Below are 21,386 nucleotides of genomic sequence, written 5' to 3' on the forward strand. Positions count from 1 at the left end.
GAGGCATGTGTATGCTGTAGCAAAAATCCGGAGACCACTCAGCACATCCTAATGAAATGCGAAGGGGTTATTCACCCAGTGAGACCCGCAGCTAACATACACCTTCCAAAAGGAAGGATGGTTGGGCGAGTTGGTACGGTAACATATTCTTGGTTTAAGCGCGAAGAAAACATGGACGGTGGCAGAAAGCGCTTGTCCTGTCTTCTCCCACCGTCCGTGTTTTCTTTGCGCTTAAACTAAGAATATGTACATCTTCCAGAAGCAATGTACACCTTCCAGAAGCATTTGTATTTAAAGTGGATGGAAGCATAAACCGGTCAGCAGTGGAGATAAGCAAGAGACGTTTAGAGTAGTGTTGGAAAAAAAGCAGAAAAGGGATTGATACGACCAGATCCGTTGCAGGCATAGGTAGCAGTACAAAGTAGACAGAGAGGTTTTGAGGAACAGAAAAAAGATGAAAGAGATGTATACAAAAATGCTAGAATGAAAAGCATGAACAGTCACCAACGGATTTTTCCAACTCCAAGAATTCGTACTTGTTGGATATTCCGGGCTTCACGAACGCACCCTAAGGGTTCCCATAGAGCTAATGCATTTTTGCGACCGATTTTCCGGATGAATTTAGGCCCCAAAGTTCGACTTTCCAGACTAAATCGCTTGTTCCAAGCCACGCTACCCGATCTTGGAGGCCACCATGTTGGATTTCCAGCTGGCTTGGTCAGGCTTGGCTTCCAGTGGCCCGCTCTATAGTCTCTGAGATTGGGAGGCGCTTGCTATGAATAGAAGGTCCGTTCGATTCGCCTGCAACACTGTGAATTAGTTCACGGCGGTTCAAGAGAAGTTCAGAAATTGTGCAGCTCAATTTCTGCGGTGCAGGCACAGCGTGACTCTGGAAACGAATGCCAAGGTGCAAACGCGGTGCAGGCGTTATGTTATGTCCAACTAATGTGCTTGGAGTGCGGAAGTTTGAGAGGTCCTGAACTGCAGGTACGATCGCCTTCTGGGGCATAAATACACGCCACACTTGCGTAGATACATCAGTCGTGCATAAGCGGGTCTTAACGGCGCTCACACCCGCGTGCTGCGTCGACTGCTGCGTTGCTGCTTCGCACCTGCACGCCTGCACATTGGCGGTGGAGTGGGTGCAGCAAAATCATGAACCAGCCCTGCACCTTTCCTGCACCTTTTGAAGCAACGGCGCCTTTTGAAACGAACGGCGTGGTTCAGTGGGCGCGATTGCTGCACTGCTGAAACAAATGGCAGGGTGCAGCACCTCGTGAACTGGTTCAGGTGGTGCAGGCGAATCAAACGTACCTAGAGCACCACCTTCCTATGTTGGAGGCCATGCCCGCTCTTCCTTAGCTGACAAAACACCCAGGGGATGGCACTTTTCTCTTTCTTTTTCAGTCAGCAGTATTGTCATTATTACAGAATGCGGGATAATTTTTTTTCTCATTTTTCAGTTTCGGTTGCCGTTTTGCACGTGGTGTGTCCACAGAGCAGGTGTATCTCGGAGACGTCGCATCCTAGTGTGTGCATGTGTGCAGCTTCGCATTTGTGTGATCGGGGCCACCCCCTGTGCCTTTGCGAGAGCCAAGTGGTGTGAAGTAACTGGGCTCATTTTCTCCATGGCAATCGCCAGCAACGGAGATCGCCAATGTGGTGCGTCAGCCTTGCAAAAATCCATGCAAATCTGATCGCCTTGAAGTGTAGTATGAGGCACGGCATTATTAGAGATTTTTTATGCCACTCTAAGCCTCACAAATTTTTTTTTTTTTTTTGGTGAACAAGTTTTTCGGACTGTTCAATATTTCGGACTATTTCTCGGTACCCCAAGGTCCGGAAAATTAGTTGACAACTGTATAAAATACCTGAGTAACTCAAGCAGGCTAGGTGACCTTTTTTCACCACCCTGTTTTAAAGGGAATGCCAATAAATTATCATCATCATCACCACGTCGGCGTGTCTGAACAGGCGAGTCATCTCCTCCGTGAAAATTGTGATGTTCTCGTTGGGTAGTTGGGTGGTAACACTCGGGCTACTCGCACAGCTTCGGCCCTTTCTTTTCGCATGACGCTGGTGAAGGTGTTCAAGAAGGTGCTGCAAAATAGGTCCCATGTCATCAGGATCGACTCTCAATTCTCAAACCACGTTCGAGCAGCGTTCTCCACGGAAAAGTAGACGTGGCGCAGCTTGTCGTCATAGTTCCAGTTATTGCACGTAGTGACCCTTTCGTATGTTTCTAGCCAGCTTTCCAAGTCGGTGGCTCCCTGGGCAGCACAATGGGCGACGCTGGGGCGGCCATTGTGGATGCTGACTTGGCCTATATTTCTATGGCCCTCTCGGGAAGAGGTCCGTGTAGCAGTCCTTGCAGCATGCGGCTAGCTCGCTGGTCCTTGCCAACATTGGTGCTGTCTTCGCGGTTCGGGCTGAGATTAAAGCTACGTGGGGACGTCCACTACATGAACGCACAAGCACCTCCACCAGATGTCACGTTGTGGTGACGGTGAAGAATACAGAATAGCAAAACCATGACCTGTGCAAGCAAGTGACACTCGAAGCACAACGATAACGGCGAGCCTGCAGGTCAAGACATCACTTGTCGAAGGTGCCCGCATGCCTTCCAGAAAATACTACACAATTCGCGTCCCGCATGCAATCATATTACACAAGGTTCGGTGACAACAGATAGAATCAACCCTCCAGTAAGTTCCAAATCATGCAGGCGCATCTTGCGCTAAGCAATAACTTTACGTTGTTAGTAGGTTAAAAGCAGTCCCCAAGAAAAGGATAAATAAGTACACGTGTCAATATACTTCTCAAAACGCTCCTAAGCTCATCACACACAGAGCTTGCATTTCTTCCACGAAACTATGTTTAATCCCAATTAAATGGCTTGCTTGAATTCCTCAACCTTCTCACTAATTAGGTTGGTCTGGACTCACCAACGTTCGACCCCTTCACTTTACCCTGCCTACATCGTGTGCAATGCTGAAATTTGCATCGAGCAGGAAGTTGATTTTACTTCTTGTTTATAGTCGCAGACCGTTTATTCGGACGCTGAAAATTCGGACATGCTCGTTTATTCGGACACCTTCGCAGCACCGCCGTTCGTCCCATTGAAGTAATGTATAACCACGACCGATAGTTCGGACGCCCTACAGCGCACCGTTTGATTTTTCGGACTCCGGCGGCCTGGTCAGATGCGACGTCGAACTCAACGATACAGTCACGACAAGCTGGCCGCGATGTTTACATTTTGCTAGGTTGCCAGCACTGAAAGGGCGCACTTGCTATGGTTGGATTGCTAGTGTCTAAATCCACGCAGCACCTACAAGTTACAGTTGCCGATCTCGAAGGCTATACTTTTGTTGGCTGCACCTATTGGTTGTCGTGTTTCGGATTTAGCCAGTCCAGTATCCATTGACTGTATACCGCGGCCAAACAGCAGGCCAGGCCAAGCCAAGCCAGTGTGCTTGGAAGTCGGTGCTCGGCTTTTGCGTTGTCAGTTGTTACTTGACCTAGGCCTTGTCTACAACTACCCTTCAAGTCTCGCTCTTTTGCTTTGTGTGTTAGGCCTGATTTGCTTGTTCAATCTCGTCCAGTCGTCGCGTAGTGCGAAATGGCTCCGACGCATCTCGTGCCATCTGCGCCGACGAGACGCGGCAATTACAAGACTCTGACGATGACGAAGAAAGCAGCCATTATTCGTCAGGTGGAAAGCGGCCGAGCTCAATGCGAAGTTGCTCGGGAGTTCTCCATTTCGAAGCAAACCGTCTCCGACTACTTGAAGAACAAGGAGAAGATCCTGGAGGCAGCGGAAAAAGTGTCTGCGGGGAAGCAGAAAAATTTCCGTGATGACAGCCATCCTAAGCTGGAAGAGGCCTTGAACATGTGGCTGAGCGCCACTGTAGCTAAGCGGATACCCGTGTCTGGCGATCTGCTCAGACAAAAAGCAGAGACGCTGGCCCTGCGCATGGATATTACTGGATTCAAATCCAGCGATGGCTGGCTGCGAAATTTCAAAAAAAGGTACGACCTGGCATTCAAACGATTGTGTGGCGAGAGTGGGGCTGTCGACCTAACCCTTGTGTCGAACTACCGTGCAGACAAGCTGTGTGCACTGCTGCGCCAGTACTCTCCAGACAACGTCTTTAACTGCGATGAGACAGGCCTTTTTTATAAGATGTTGCCTGACAAGACGCTTGCTTTGTCCGGGGAGCCCTGCCACGGGGGAAAGCATAGTAAGGAGCGTCTGACAGTTGTCGTGGGAGGCAACATGTCAGGAACGGAGAAGCTTCCGCTCCTCGTTTTAGGAAAGTCGAAACATCCTAGATGTTCTAAAGGGGTCAAGACGCTGCCTGTCTGGTACGAGGCAAACTCGAAGGCCTGGATCACCCAGGCTCTTTTCGAGAAGTACATCTGGAAGCTTGACCGAAAATACGAGCTTCAAAACCGCAAGGTGCTCATGTTCGTCGACAACTGCGGTGCCCACGGGGACATAACCAACCTGAAGGCGATTGATCTAGAGTTTTTGCCGCCAAATACAACAAGTGTATTGCAGCACATGGACCAGGGCGTGATTAAAAACTTGAAGGTTCACTACCGATAACGCCTTTTAAATCGCATGCTCTTGTGTGTGGACCGCGGCAAGAACTACGTTATGGATGTGCTGTCGGCCATCGGCATCCTGTCTGATGCCTGGAAGGCAGTGACGGTGGACACAATCCGCAACTGCTTTCACCATGCAGGATTTGTCCTTGATGATGAGGACAGTGCCACAGGCCACGACCCCGCGGCTGAGCTGCCGCCTGACACGAACATTATCGACGACCTCCGTGCCAGTGGGGTTGATATCCCCGCTGTTACGTTTGAACAGTTTGCTAACTTTGACAGTGCCGTCCTGCCCTGTGCCGACTTAGATGATGAGGAGATCGTCCGTCAGGTTCTGGAGCCGCCACAAGTGGACAGCGACTCTGATGACGATGCACCGCCCACACCACAGCCATCGAGTGCGGACTTGGCACAGGCCTTGACAACGCTCTTTTCTGTCTATAGCGATAGCCAGACACTGTCAGAAATACAGGCTGACCTGATCGCGCGTAAGCGTGCACCTGTACAGTCACGCATTGACAATTTTTTCTGTCCACTGGGACCATAAAGGTACTTTTTTCTGGCGAATCCTTTTTTTTCGGACTCTCGATTATTCGTATTTTTCGGCGATTCCCGTCGAGCCCGAATGAACGGTCGGCAACTGTATACGTGTGCCATGGTACAGTGTAGACCGCTTATAACTTAAGTCGCCGGAGTCGCGAATATCCGCGCCATAAGCGGTAACACACTAACACCAAAGCAACAATTTTCAAGGCCCGCACATATGCAAAACATGTGCACCGAGCCGCCACGCATATGCGACAGTCGAGGAATGCGGCTAGAACGTTTGCATTCAATTTACAGTCGAATCTCGTTAATTCGAACCAAATCACGCAGGCGCCTCCGACCAGCATTGTGCCGGCACCACCATAGAGTAAAAGCTTAGGAGAGACCCCTTAATGTCGCGCGCGAACAAAAAAAAAAAAAGAAAGAAAAAAAAATGCGGCGGAAATTTCACCCTCTCTCAAATGGCAAGGTCGCCGATTCTGCGTTCCGCCAGAGCATGCGTGTACGTGCCGACGTCTCAGCCACGCTACCATAGCCACGCATAGAAATGGCAGTGAACCCTTCTTTCTCCTTTATGCTTCCTCTACTTTCTAGTCACGTGTTGACCTTGCACGCTGCGGCTACGGCGCAGAGGGAAGCCCGGGTGCTGTCCCAGGCCGGCCAACGCCCGCTTCCCGATAACAGCAGAAAACGAAACTTCGGGGAGCTGGCGCCAGGCCGGCTGTAGCGGCGGCGCCTGCACGGCGGCGGGCGAGCACGGTGACAGTCGAGGTACGAGGGAGGGCGAGGGGAGCCACGAAGCGGCGGAGTTGCCGATGCGAAATCCGCTTCCCTGCTGCCTTCCTCCCTCACATTCCACAGTCTCTGCGTGCGCCCTTCCACGTGCCGTGCCAGCGCCACCCGCTCCCTGAAGTTTTGTTTACTGCCTTTATCGCGAAGCGAGCGTTGGCCGGCCTTGGCAGTTTCGTGGCCCTCGTTCGCTATGCGCGCCGTGGTATTTCATGACTCGCACTCAAGATTCTGGTTTCAGCCTCACTGGCTGTTCGTTCGCACCACGTGCCCTTCTCCTCCACTTCGTCTCTTCCTCGAGAACTCCTTGGGGCGCCCGTTTGAGGGGAGCGTTCGCCGTCTCCGCTGACTTCCGTACTCCCAGGCAGCCGCACTGTAACCGGTATTGTGTTTCCCGCAACTGCACTATAAGCGATACGTGTATACATAGACTGCTATAGGAAAATTAACGGGAGTCTGAAAAGACCGCACTATATCCGGTCCTGCACTATAAGCGGTTACGTTATAAGTGGTCTATACTGTACAACAGATATATATAATGTTTTTGTTTAGACCTTACTTTCACACATTGGTAATGTGAAATGTATGCTACAGATTACTTGGATCATTGGAGTGCTTGCTTATCCTCACTGGAAACAATGCAAGGTCATTATAAAAAGCAAAGAACACATAATATTTAAAAAATGCGGCATGTGTAAATGCGAAATGAAAATTCAGTGAAATGGAGGTTAGGTTACCTTTTACCTCTCAATTTATTTATTTTTTTAGTGTATAAACAGACTTATTTGGCTGGCAGGTTGTTGTCAAAAAAAAAAAGAATGTGCAGCATGCACAATTTGCTGCACAGGGAATAAAGAAGTACAACCCTGCTATATTAAAAATTACAAATGAGCCATCTTTGCAGGTCTGTGACACACCTTGTCGTCCCTGTCCCTGCGCATGGTGAAGATGGCTGGCGAGACATGGTGGCTGGAGGCCAACTGATGCAGGCTCACACTCTTGTCCAGGCGCTCGAGCCGCTGCCTGGTAGCACTGCAAAGCACAACAGCCGCACAATTACGACACTACCACAAGTGCTGCTAACAGTGCACAGCCACTCTGGAGACTGGCGTTTCACTGAGCTCAATGGCTGCCAAGCTCACATTGCAAGAGTGTTCCTTACACCTAGGAGGAATCCTGGCACCATTAAAAGCTCGCCATTATTATGTCTGTACACGCTCACCTGTGATTGGTTCCGTGATTACGAGTCGGACTGACGGTCGTTAAAGTGCCAATCGGAGTCCGAGCCGTCCCGCAACTACTCGTAGCAAGACGAAACTTCCAAAGTGAATGTGCGTGCATGGACACCTGAACCCGATCCGACCTACACATGGCCAGTTTTCAGTGGCGTCACACAGTGCTTTTGCTGCAGCAGTTACAGCAGCCCTGCACTTTAGTTTCGTGCTATTTTCAGCCCTTTTCTCTGCCTGCATTCCCTCTGCAGGTTGTCACACGCCGTGTGCATTGAAAACTGTTTTGCCGTGAGCTTAACAGAAATAGACTGCTCAGCTCATCCGTGGCGTGTACCCTACATGTCGGGTTTGCCCCTGTTGCTATCGATATGCTTCACCACAACACACAAGATGTTTCACTGCATGGCAAGCGTGTTGGCACGCCGTCTTCTCAGTGCTCCACTTACCGTAAGAACTTGTGTGAGGGCGGCACTTTTCACAATTTTGACAAGGTGCGGCCCTCGCACGGGACCAAGCCAAAATGGTGCTAGCGCAGCCGTGCACACCTGTGCAAAACCTGTGCACACCCCAGGTTTTGTGCAAATCCTGGCTCTATTCATCTAGTACCAACACGGGGAAGTACGCAGCACACTAAAATTCACCGATGCGCACGCACAGCATCGGAGCACCGAACAGGATTGCTTCTCCATTGAAAATCATCTCCCAAATTTTGGGTTGCCAAGTTGGGGGTGCAGCCCTTGCACGTGTGCGGCCCTTGGCACGTGTCTATATGGTAATTTACAAATCCACACTTTTGTTGTACAATTGAGCACAGTTATTGTGCAACATGAACTGGCAACTTCAGCACTTCCGTCATTTTCCCTGACTTTGCTCATTTTGAATAAAATTTCCCCGACAATTCCTTGGTTTTTCCAGGTTTTCTAGGTTGATAGATATCAATGCACATGCCATGAATACAGTCAATGCGTCTATAGGGGATACTCAAAATGCATAGTCATCTGCCAATACTTGACACACTTGCATAAGACCATGCCATCGCTTATTGCAGCGCCGCTTTCATTTGTGTAGTGCCCCACCCGTGCAACTCGAAGTGTTCATCACATTAACATTGTTCCATCCCAACCACACTTGAACAGTTTCCTTTTTCCCATCAACAATCGAACTCTGGAATTGTCTGGATGGCTAGCTTAGGCAACTACCTTCCACACAATTTGCGAAGGAAATCCCTCATCATATATTTCATTAGTTCTAAGACCTGCTTGTGTACACTTTTAATTGTTTGCAATGTGTGTACCCTTCATTACGGGCTTTTTCATATTTATTTTCTTTTACCGATAATCTAGTTGACATTAAGCAGAAAAGTGGAGCTGGGCAGGCCATGTAATGCGTGGGATGGATAACCGGTGAACCATTAGAGTTACAGAATGGATACCAAGAGTAGGGAAGCGCAGTCGAGGACGGCAGAAAACTAGGTGGAGTGATGAAGTTAGGAAATTCGGAGGCGCAAGTTGGAATCAGCTAGTGCAAGACAGGGCTAATTGGAGATCGCCTTAGTCCTGCAGCAGACATAAATATAGGCTGATGATGATACAATGCAGTCCACTTATAACAATATCAAGAAGAACGAAAGATCCAATCGTTATAACCGATCATTGCTATAAAGAAAAGCTGCCCAACAAAACTTTGTAGCTGCAAAACCAAATTTACCCCTTTCGATAAAAAAACTATGTTGAAGAAAGTAGTCTGTGAAAAATAAAATGTTTATACCTCTAAACGGCGTGCTAAGCATTAGGTGCGCCGAAATAGTCAGAAATCTGCACTTGCTTTTGGAGCAGTTACCAGGTGCGCATTCCTGCACACAAATCTAGAGCCACTGGCAGATTCCAAGAGAGAGATTTGTAGGAAACAGGAGACAAGGTCTGCCCCTGCAGTTTGTGATGAACACTCTCACCCTTTAATATTAGGATAAGACATGACTCATTTGCAGCTCTGAGCATCATTTGAACAAAAAATTCTGACTCACATTACTTGCGAAAAAAAAAAATGTTGCAGTGGCTTAGCTCGGCTATGCCAGGATATACGTAGCGTTAGCAAAGGTTCAGCTGATTATTCTTAGCTTTCCTGGTTGTCTAGATTGTCAAGGATTAGCTTGATTGTCATGCTTACTGTTGCTCCAATGACACACACAAACGCCAGTCAGAAGCGCAGCGGCTCCAGCGCAGTGTCAGACGGCGACTGCACAGCGAGCGCGCGCCGGCGCCAGTGCGTCTACCACGGCTATGACGTCACTCCTCTGGAATGCGCAGACCGGCGGCGGTGAGTCGCGCGCGGCAGCGGTGGCGTGCGCGAGAGGTGCCGGCTCCGGTGGCTCCGGTGCACAAGCCGTGTGACATCACTGATCCTTGCGCATGCGCAGCACGGCTCTTGATGTGCCGCGCGAAACGGGCTTGGCTAGGCCAGTGTAGCTACAAAAAAAAGGCTACGCAGAGTCTTTGCAGTGGGCTAGGAGGCCGCCGGCACCTCTTCAAAAGTGAAACTATCAAAGCCTAGTCGCCGATGAATATTCGATCCAGACATTGACTGTACTTTCGTATATCTATAGCGACAGCATGACAATGTTCGACATACGGGCAGCGATGTTGTAGCAATGGCTTCTGCTCAATTCTACGCCACTGCCATCATCCACCGTTCATGGCCGGCTGATCCCTTTGACAATGTGTGCAAGCATCACTTTGACCACTGATTGTGAAAAGGAAGAGCATAAAAGGCACTGCTAGAAAACCATGGCCACAGACTGTCCAGGCCAAATATCAGTGTATATGACAAACTTGGGCTGCATTCTGGAATGATCACTTTCAAAGGTGCTACTTTCATTTTCACGCTATTTCGCATGGCTAGCACCGTACGCAACGACAGGTGGCAGCATTGCGGCACTGTGATAAGGTTATGGGCTTGGCACTATTGCAAGAATGCCGTCGTTCGGAGGCTCCGATGCGTCTTGCGCTAGTCACGTGAAAATGAAGGTGTTCCGAAAAGTCGCATCTGAGATTATGGCACACCTTTTTTTGCCCACTTGTGGAATAAAGTCACCTAATTTAAGGCCAAACTGGTATTTCCAACTCCTAACTATTCACTTTCTTGACTGTCCCCATCGAGTGCAAATTATTGGTCGTCTGTATGATTTACTATTGCTCTCCTCTGCGAATGGTGCAAGAATGAGTACTGACAAGATTTGTCGTTACCCTACTCCTAATATACTACATAAGTGGTGCCTCCATAGATAATCTGTGGCGATTAGGCAGAAGTGTATATAGGCTGTGCATCGTCCTTTCAACAGTGAATCTGCACTTTGCTGCCACCCTGTGCTGCCAAGCAGCGGGAAATCCTAACCTGGAGGTCAAGAAAAGTGCACTCACGTGATGTCCTTGCGCACAGCCAGCAGCTTCTTCTCGGTGGCCCTTCGACGCTCTTCTGCCTCCTTCCGCTGGACAATGCGATCCATCTCCTCCAGAACACCCTGCTCCAAATCAGCCTGGTTGTACACCGATATGTCAAGGCCATGAAGCTCAGATGCCTGGTCCGACACCACTTTGACGTCAGCCGCCCACAACAAGCCCTCCTCTGCTGTTCCCATCCTGGCTGCTGCAGTGTCACTGCCCTGCTGCTCACCAGCCAACAGTGCTCCAATGCTGGCGGCACCACCAGGATCCATGCTGTGCACAGTGGACACATTAGTATCTTAGCTAAGCATCTCAAAGAACCCTTCGCTGGGGTATACACTGACAGGAATAACAGAAACTTTACTGGACTGCAAAACATTTTAAGGGGGGCTCCAGGGCCCCACTGGCCTCTGCCTGACCCGGCTAATTAAGGACTTTTGTCTTGCCAGCTGTGCCTCCCACTGCTCCAGTGTGTTACGTAAACAAAACAACAATAAATGTAACTACAACATATAAACATTCAAGTAAACAAGTACACGTGTCAATATACATATATATGGACAACGTGTGGTATGAAACCAGGGTACGTATAATGAATGTTGTTGCAGCTGGTGTATAGTGAAAGACTGTGAGCTTACATCGCAGCTTCGTAATATCACCTGCATTGTTGGTCGCTCAAATGTATATTTTAAACGTCCAGCAGAATGTACTCAATGGGGCCATACCTCCTTGACCAGCTAGAGCGGTGGATACGTAATGTGTGCCACGTGAAGTGCATGTTTGTTGACATTACAGCACCTACATGCATGTGCGCATCTAGCATGATCACAGCTTGCCATGTTGCATTTAGTTCAATTTACATCCCATCAGGCCCGCCTTTTTTTTGTTGTTGTTTTAGAATGCAGTTGCGTGTCCTAGCTAACTAGCTCTTGCCATAACCCAATGTTCGCTTGACCTTTGCCTTGTTTACCTCCGCATGTGCTGTTTATGTTTGTGGTGCCTCTATTTCAACCTTGTTTCCAACAACTCGAAGTGTTGCGCGATGCTTGCTCAACGCACTTCACAAGAATGAAAAAGAAAGGCTACCCTGAAAACGACACCAAAGGGCTAATGTTGGGGACAAATGCATGCAAACAATTCAGCGAACCTCATGCACGTAGACATTCTTTTCCCGTTCCCAAGTTTTCCTGTGTGCCCAGCTGGTGTAATTCATATACTGGCGTGAAAAGGCATTTCTGATGTGGACTCAGAAGTTTATGCACGTCATATAAATGTTCATAGGAGCGGCAGAATTGCCTGTTAGGTGTGACAGCATTGCACTAGTCCATTCGCACATGTGCATATTGGAATTGGCTGTTTATGAGATCGTGGATTCCAACAGAACTGAGAAACCAACACTCTTCCGAGTTCACCTTCATAAAATGGCACTTTTAAACTGGATCCTGACAACTTCTGTTGATATTCGTATGTCTCGGGTAGTTTCCCTTCAGGATGCTCGACGGCTGGCTCTTTGATCCCTCTTGCACAGCGAAAACAAGCCCGCTTCACCGCAGTTTTACCCATTTTGTCCCCTGAACCACTCCTTGGTGGAGACATGCCAAATTCTGACTTTTATTGCGGCTGTTAACGACATCGAACACCGGCTGAAGCGAGTGAAGACATAAAAAGGCACGCTGGGGAAAGCTGCACAACAAGTAACGCAGGCATGCCGTTTGGTGGTGCAGGCACCACGATTTTCCAGGCCCCCTTTATGAGCTTCCTATATTCCCTGTGTACTGAATGCGGCACAAGTACACCGAAACTGAGATGGATGCATACAGAATTGACAAAAAAGCTGGTAAAGACAGCAGTGTTGCAAGGAAGGCTGTTCCAGTAAGTGGCCACTGGGAAAATAAAATTAAGCACTAAAGGTTGTGGTACAGCCACGGGGACGAGAAACCCAGACCAATGCAACAAGATATGATGTGCAATGCAGAGTGCGCAGCCAATGGCAGAATTTGTGAAGTTAGAAGGTTGCAATGCGACAATGGAAGGAAAGGGATGATAGGCCAGACTGAGCATTTAGTGAAATGATGCCAATCTCAGAATGACGAATGAATTAACCTGGCAGCACAATTTTTAAAGGATTGAAGTGGAAGTCTTGCCAATAGGCAAGAGAGAGATATGGGAAAGGCAGGAAGGTTAACTGCCAATAGGCAAGACATGACTTATGTGGATACCATGCTGCGGATGCATGTTTCACCAGACCAGTGAGAAACCAACAAGCAGTTTTACATGCTGCGGCACATAGCACAGTGACGCTTCAAGAATTAAGGTGATCAGTTAGGTGATGGAATGATGCTGGCAACATGCAAGAACCACGAGAGGTCTAAACACAATTCTTCCCCATCAAGCACTTCATTGTTTGAAAGGAAGAAAAAGGATAGGAGGGAGCAGTCCACAACACGACTGAAGCTGAGTGTGGTGGCCCAACATGTGGTGAGAACGTCAGAGCACAGAGGATACGTCAGAGATTTTAGTACTACCAGTTGATTTTTTTTTTCGATACCCATTCAAAACAATTTGAAACTCTTCAAATAAACAAAAACAAAATCAAGGGGAAAAAAACGTGAAAAAGATTTTTTTCCTACCTCCATAAGAGCAGCTGCCGGCTGAGCGGGCACCAAATAAAAACTATCGGTAACTCAACGTCTCGACAAATTTCGGCGCAAGAGGTCACGTGTTGGGCCACCACTGCTGGCTACACGAAGCGTTCGCTAGCCAAGACTGGTTGTTGTTGTTGTTGTTGTTGGGTTTAATGGCACATAAGCAGCTAAGGCTATCATGCGCCAAACACAAGATATAATTGTTCCGAAAAGTTGTGTCACCTCAGCGAGTCCTTGTCTGGGCAAGGACCGCTAGGGTCCCAACAATTTAAATAAAGACCTCGACCTTCTTCTCGGGGATCAGAAGGTGGTTGAGGTGCAGCATAATATGTAGTGAAGCACCGCGGTGAGAATTCAGAGTTTTTCGAGAATACCTGCTTCCTTTAAAAAGTTAAAACATCTGATATATCAAGAAGCGCATGTTCGCCTAAAAACAAAGCGGGGTGAAAAGGTATGTGTTCCTTGTAAAATGGAGTAAAATATTTTTTTCTCAGTGTTTGAAGTTTTCTGCATGAAAATAAGACGTGATACACCGTTAGTTCGTCACCACATGTTTTACATTGGGGCTTGTCTCGCTTTGTTAGTATGAAGTTGTGTGTGAGGTGTGTATGTCCTATGCGAAGGCGGCATAGAATCACTTCTTTGAACCGTTTCTTGTGTGGGCAAGATCGCCATTCACCTAACACGGGCTTTACCAAGTGTAGTTTGTTATTTAGTTCATTGTTCCAAGCAGACTGCCATTTTTCCTTTAGTTTACAATGTATGAACTTCATGCAGTCTTTAAGAGGTATATTTATTTTCTTGATTTGTTTGTATTGAGCTTGTGCTGCGCATACATCTGCTCTCTCATTGCCACTAATTCCGACGCGGCTCGGAACCCAGCATAACTTAAGGTTCTGTCCTTGTGTGGTGACTTTTATTACATTGCGTATAATGTCCCCCAATAGCGGTGTGACTGCATTTCTGGAGTGAAGAGCTTTGAGCCCACTTAGGGAGTCTGTATATATAATACACTTTGTGACGTTCTCCTTTGCTATTTTTTCTACGGCTATGGAAATGGCGTAACATTCAGCAGTGAAGATAGATGTCTATTGCGGAACGGTTTGTTCCCAGTTCCCTTGGACTACTGCACTTCCAACATGGCCAATCGTTTTCGAGCCATCAGTATAAAAGCTTGTGAAATTGCTGTATTTTTCCTCTAGTGCGAGGAATTCCTGAATAATCTGCTGGGGTGGAGTCTGTGCTTTACGGAATGGTGTCAGGGTGAGATCGCAAGCTGTGGGGAAGTTGAACCACGGGGGTAGTGCATCATGTCTGTGGGCAATGCCAGGTAATGTGTCGGCTATGCCAAGATTCTGACAGATCTCTTCAAATCGCAAAAGCAGTGGTTTAGTAGTTTGTGGTTTGTTGTGGAATATTCGTCTGGAAGGGCATTTTGTTACAAGTGGATAGCAAATGTGTTTTGGTAGAGATCGTACCTTCAGAATATATGCACAGGTCAGAGCGGCTCTTCTGCTTTCTAGAGATGGTTCATTTGTTTCAACATAAAGGCTGGCTATAGGAGATGTTCTGTATGCACCGCATTTGAGACGCAAGCCTGAGTTGTGCACTGGATCTAATTTCTTTCAGTATGACGGTCTTGCTGAACCGTACACTATACAGCCATAGTCTAAGGAGGAACGTACTAAAGAGCGGTAAATGTGCAGAAGGCATGTTCTATCAGACCCCCAGTGTTTCCGTGACAGTACTTTGAGTATATTCAGCGATTGCGAAGCTTTCTTTTTGAGGGTGTTTATGTGTGGTAAGAATGTGAGCTTTTTGTCAAAAGTTACGCCTAAAAATTTTTGTTCTTTCTTTACTGGGAGTATGGTTTCATTTAGGTGTACGGTGGGGTCAACCTGTAGGCCTCTTTTGAGTGAGAAAAGAACAGCGACTGTCTTTTGTGGAGAAAACTTAAATCCGTTTCTGTCTGCCCAGATCGTGAGGTTGTTCAATGTGAGTTGTATCTGTCTCTCACATGTTGGCAAGCTGGAGGATGTGCATGCTATTTGAAGGTCATCAACATAATGGACTTCGGAATGATTTTTGTTATGGAGTTCATTTTTACTGTGAAGAGGGTCGTACTTAAAATGCAACCCTGCGGCACTCCATTCTCCTGGATGAACTTCTTTGAGAGAGTTGTACCCAGGCGTACATGAAATGAACGGTCGGACAGGAAATCTTTCAGGCAGTTCAGCATCCTACCGCGGATACCAAGGCCTGCTAGGTCGTGGAGAATCCCAAACCTCCAGGTGGTATCGTAAGCCTTCTCCATGTCAAAGAAGACTGCCAGACAGTGTTGTTTGTGTACGAATGCTTCTCGAACTGTGTTTTCTAGGCGGACGAGATGGTCAGTTGTTGAACATGCTTTTTTAAATCCACATTGGTGGATGTTAAGGAGTTGACGTGAGTCGAGAATAAACATCAGCCTAATATTCAGAATACTTTCAAATGATATTGTGAGACAACTTGTGAGAGCTATGGGCCTATAACTGCTAGGATTGGTTGGTGGTTTTGCCGGTTTCAGAAACAGTACAATCACGGCTTTTTTCCAAGCTTCCGGTATTTTGCCTGATACCCATATTTTGTTAAAGATTTGCAGAAGTGGTTCTACGGCAGCTTCTGAGAGGTGAGCCAGCATTTCATAATGTATTTCATCAGGGCCGGGTGCTGTCTGTTTACCGGCGGACAGTACTTTTTGGATTTCCTGAAGCGTGATTAGCGTATTATAAGACTCGTTTGTACTGCCACTTGTAGGAAGCCGTTGTTTTTCTGCTGTGTTTGTACTTCAATAACGAGTTTGTGTAGTGCGAAGAACTCGAAACTTCAGAGAAATGTTGCCCTAGTATGTCTGCCTGTTCGCCTATGCTTGTTTGTGTGCCGGGAGCTGTTAGAAACGGGATTGTGAAGGGGAAAAGCTGCGATTTAGTTTATGAACTTGTTCCCACATTTTTTTTGGATGTGATTGAACTGTTGATGGATGATACGAAGTTTTTCCAGGAAGTTTTCTCAGCATCGCGACAAATGCAGCGCGCTTTGGCTTTAGCCTTTTTAAAGTTTACAAGATTTTCCTGTGTTGGGTATCTGCGGAAGATTCCCCAAGCTTTGTTTTGTTTCTTTTTTGCTTCCCTGCATTCTTGTGTATACCAGGCTTTATGATTATGTTGTACCACTCCTGAAGACTGAGGAACAGCCAGCTACGCAGCAGTGATGATACAGGTAGTAAACAATTTGTTTAGGTCATCAACATTGAGATGACATGAGAAAACTTTATCCAAGCTGGCCTGTTCTCGAAACAGTGTCCAGTTGGCTAAGTGCAGCTTCCAACGGCGTGGTTTACTTGGGATGACCTGTGGTGAGGATGATAAGCTAATTTTTACAGGAAGGTGATCGCTACCGTAGGGGTTGTCAAGTACATCCCAATTAAAATCGTTAAAAACTGATGGAGAGGTAAAAGATAAATCTAAGCAGCTTATTTTTCCTGAGCTCGGAGAGAAATATGTACGTTTTCCTGTATTGAGCAGACAGACATTATTAGATAGGATAAAATCTTCTATGATACGGCCTCTAGTGTCTGTTTGGTCACTACCCCAAAAAGAGGAGTGCGCATTAAAATCCCCCACAACCAAATATGGCTCTGGTAACTGTTTAAAAAGTGCTTCTAAATCATTAAGTGTAACATTTAGATGTGGTTCGAGGTATACAGTGCATATTGTAATTATTTTAAAATCAAGAACAATCACTGCTACAGCTTCATATTTGGTTTGAAGCCCGATTTCATGAGTAGCAACACCATTTGGTATAATAATTGCGACACCTCCAGAGAGCCTACTCGCTTGCTCTCTGTCACAACGAAATACTTTGTATTTTTTTAAAAGGTTCTTGTGTTGTGGTCCTAAGTTAGTCTCTTGTAAGCATAAAGCCACAGGAGAAAATGAGTTTAGGATATCTTTTATGTCACTGTAGTTTTTGATAAGGCCACGGCAGTTCCAATGTATCAGGAATGCCATGGTGAATTATTTTGTGGAGATGTGGCTAGAAACAATTATGTTCCTTATTCTTGAGGACCCGTTATTGGGGTTTTTTCCTTTTTCTTTTTCTCGAGAGAGTTTTGCCTCCGCGGTAGCGGGGGTGAAATGGTAGTGGTCTCCATCGCCTCCGCAGAGGCGCTGGAGCTCCGCGAAACCGCGGGTGTGCGTGTTAGAGGCCTCTCCCGTTGGGGAGGAACCTTGTGGGTTGCTGAATGAGGGGCTGGAGGGCTCAGTTTGGCAGTTGGCAGGGCAGCTTGCACTGTCTCTGCCGGAGGCCCGGTGACCTTGGCCTGGGCAGGCGCCGAAAGCTGGTGTGGTGCTACGCCCCATCGCACCGCATCAGCGAAGGAGAATGTGTTTCTTAATGCAATACACTTTCTTGCTTCTTTGAATGAAATATTCTCTTTGGTTTTCAATGTAATTACCTCTTTTTCTTTTTTCCAGGATGGACACGCCCTGGAGTATGCGGCATGTTCTCCTTCACAGTTTACACAACGTGGCGCAGCGTCACAGTTTTCGGAAACGTGTTCCTTCGAAGTGCATTTCGCGCAAGTTTTACGGCCCCGGCAACACTGCGAGCCATGGCCGAACCTCTGACAATTGAAGCATCTGTGGGGGTTGGGGATGTAGGGTCTTTCATCTATTTTCAAGTAGCCAACTTCTATTGATTCAGGGAGCGTGTTGCTGTTGAACGTGAGGATAAGGTGTTTTGTGTCTATTTCTTTGTTGTCCTTCCGGATTTTGATTCGGTGAACGTCTATGACATCTTGGTCGGTGAGCCCTTCGAGCATTTCTTTTTCTGTTAGGTGTATGAAGTCGATTTCTGATATTACACCGCGGACAGTGTTGAGGGATCGGTGGGATGTGACGGAGACAGGAATGTCCCCAATGGACCCAATGTTTGACAGCTTTGAGTATTGGACACTGTCTCGGAGTTCGAGCAGCAAATCGCCACTGGACATTTTGGAAAGCTTGTAACCAGGGCCTAGGGTTTCTGTCAAGGACTTAGATACTGTGAATGGTGACAAGATTCTTGCTGGCTTTTCTTCTGCTTACTATGCACTACATGATATTTTGGGAAGTTCACTTTTTTTTCTGGAAAAATTCAACTGCTTCGTTCCGCCCTCTTTTGTTAGAGGGGCGATCATTTTGGAGGAAAGAAGGAGCCATATAAAAGTTGTGTTGTTCGGCCATGGTGCCAGCCACCCACCATGGAGCCCAACGAGGGGACGGGACAGGAACTTGCGAGCAAGTCCTACCCACGCCAGCTGTACACCGCGACTATAACGTAATCCGACGTAACCAAGACAGGTTAGCCACACAAGATTAACCCTTGCCACCTACGAAAATTAGAAGTGAATAGAAGATAGAAGAAGACAGGATAGGTGTAAAAGAGGAGAGTAAAGAAAAAGACACGTGGAGGAAGAGGACAGGAAAAGGTAACTGCCGATTTCCCCCGGATGGGTCAGTCCGGGAGTGCTGTCTACGTGAAGCCAAGGCCAAAGAGGTGTGTTGCCTCTGCCGAGGGGCCATAAAGGTCCAAGCACTCAGCATCGGCTCAACCCCCAGGATCCCCTTTTCCCCGGACACGGCTAAGCCACGCACGGTTAAACGTGGGAGGGTCCAACCCTTGTGTGCTCGGGTCCGTGGTGGCACAACTCACCAAATGCCTGCTTGCGCAGACGCCCCTGCGGGCGCTAGCCAAGACTGGCTGTGTGACAAAATGCTCCCTCCTATTTCGGCCGCTTGCCCGAGTGACTGGCAATACCCGTCTTGCTCGGCCATTCCTACGCCCACGACGTTTTGGCACCCGTTAATCAGCGCGTCGATGACTCGAAACTATGCCGCACCGTGACATCCTTGAAAACCCGACCTTTTTGGCACCAATGTTCAGTACTGTGATCGTATATGCTTTCCAGCTGCTAGATCTTATGTCGGCCACTAGATAGATTACATTTCGGTTTCCCGTCGCAGTCTTAAACGACAATGCGTGTCTTGGGCCCCACCAGATCAGTGCACATCGGCGTCTCGTGCCGCAACGGTTTTCCCCAAGTGGGCACGTCAAATCTTCCCACCAAAATGCTCCTCCGACTGAAGCTGCTGACCCAGGCCAGATTCGAAAGCGAACAAATGCAAGCTGGCTGAAGCCACAAAACACGACAATGCGGGCCTTGGGCCTCACAAGCTCAACGCACATCAGCGTCTCCTGCCGCAACAATTCTCCTCAAGTGGGCACGTCAAGTCTTCCCACCAAAATGCTCCTCCGACCGAAGAAGCTGCTGCCCCAGGCCAGATTCGAAAGCGAGCAAATGCAAGCTGGCTGAAGCCACAGAAAATGACAATGCGTGTCTTGGGCCCCACCTGATCAGCACACATCGGCGTCTAGTGCCGCAGCGATTCTCCCCAAGTGGGCACGTCAAATCTTCCCACCAAAATGCTGCTCCGACCGAAGAAGCTGCTGACCCAGGCCAGATTCGAAAGCGAGCAAATGCAAGCTGGCTGAAGCCACAGAAAATGACAATGCGTGTCTTGGGCCCCACCTGATCAGCACACATCGGCGTCTAGTGCCGCAGCGATTCTCCCCAAGTGGGCACGTCAAATCTTCCCACCAAAATGCTGCTCCGACCGAAGAAGCTGCTGACCCAGGCCACATTCGGAAGCGAACAAATGCAAGCTGGCTGAAGCCACAAGAAACAACAATGCGTGTCTTGGGCCCCACCAGATCAGCACACATCAGCGTCTAGTGCCGCAGCGATTCTCCCCAAGTGGGCACGTCAAATCTTCCCACCAAAATGCTGCTCCGACCGAAGAAGCTGCTGACCCAGGCCACATTCGGAAGCGAACAAATGCAAGCTGGCTGAAGCCACAAGAAACAACAATGCGTGTCTTGGGCCCCACCAGATCAGCACACATCAGCGTCTCGTGCCGCAACGATTCTCCCCAAGTGGGCACGTCAAATCTTCCCACCAAAATGCTCCTCTGACTGAAAAAGCTGCTGCCCCAGGCCAGATTCGAAAGCGAGCAAATGCAAGCTGGCTGAAGCCACAAAAAACGACAATGCAGGCCTTGGGCCTCACAAGCTCAAAGCACATAAGCGTCTCCCGCCGCAACGATTCTCCTCAAGTGGGCACGTCAAATCTACCCACCAAAATGCTCCTCCGACCGAAGAAGCTGCTGCCCCAGGCCAGATTCTAAAGCGAGCAAATGCAAGCTGGCTGAAGCCACAAAAAACGACAATGCGCGTCTTGGGCCCCACCAGATCAGCACACATCGGCGTCTCGTGTTGCATCGATTAGCGCAACGCTTCGCATTATCAACTACAGCCGAGTTTGCCGAATTCCTTAGTGACTGGATGTACGTTTTGCCAGTTAGAACGTTTTTTTCTTGTGTGGCCAAAATACCCGGAGGTGCGAACAGATAACAACGGCCACCAGCCAACGAGACCTGACGTGGCTGACAACGAACCCTCTGTCCATATTTAGACTAACAGCACATATGTAAAATACCAACATGTCTAACCAAATAGCCTAGACCTGCTGCCCATTTTATATTGAAATGTGCAATACAAAACTCAAAAAAGCTCAGTGTGATTACTGCTTGAAAGTTTTCAGTGAAATGTTGCTACTTGTCACAGCTCTGTGACACCCATAAAATATGAAAGGGACAGTTGTCATCCACTCAAATGTAGTCAGAAGCTACAAAGGAAGGAGGAAAGCTTCGCAGTAGAGGTGCAGAGAGAAGCATTGTTGGTTGTGCATGCACTTGCACCACAACCTTTCTCGGCTTCCATTTTTCCTGTGCAGTTGTACCGGGTGCCATTCACAGCATCTTTGAAAAACCACTACCTCCCACACCTACTAATAGGCTGGAAGGGAAACCCTAGCTATTCAGTCATGATACCTGGATCAGTGCTAGAACAGCAATTTGTCCTTTCAGCAGCCTTGGCATAGGCAAGTAGTTGATTTGGCGCAGTGATAAGCATGATTTACAGCGAAGCTGTTATGGCTAGGTTCTGGCGGATCGCGTCCGCGGACAAAACGACGCGCAGAA

The 21,386-nt window shown here is 48.0% G+C and overlaps 1 protein-coding gene across 1 annotated transcript in view; it reads right to left on the reverse strand.

The window, feature by feature from the left end:
- The window catches only part of LOC119454634 (DNA excision repair protein ERCC-6), a 339,000-nt gene that overhangs the window by 308,816 nt on the left and 8,798 nt on the right, over positions 1 to 21,386 (reverse strand). Inside the window, exons 2-3 of the mRNA XM_049668141.1 lie at positions 10,598 to 10,894; positions 6,867 to 6,981 (exon numbers count right to left, since the gene is read on the reverse strand). Of these exons, the coding sequence (XP_049524098.1) occupies positions 6,867 to 6,981; positions 10,598 to 10,893 (411 nt within the window). The 5' untranslated portion in view covers position 10,894. The remainder of the gene's footprint in view (positions 1 to 6,866; positions 6,982 to 10,597; positions 10,895 to 21,386) is intronic.

The sequence above is a fragment of the Dermacentor silvarum genome, chromosome 5 (assembly GCF_013339745.2).
Source record: "Dermacentor silvarum isolate Dsil-2018 chromosome 5, BIME_Dsil_1.4, whole genome shotgun sequence".
NCBI lineage: Eukaryota > Metazoa > Arthropoda > Arachnida > Ixodida > Ixodidae > Dermacentor > Dermacentor silvarum.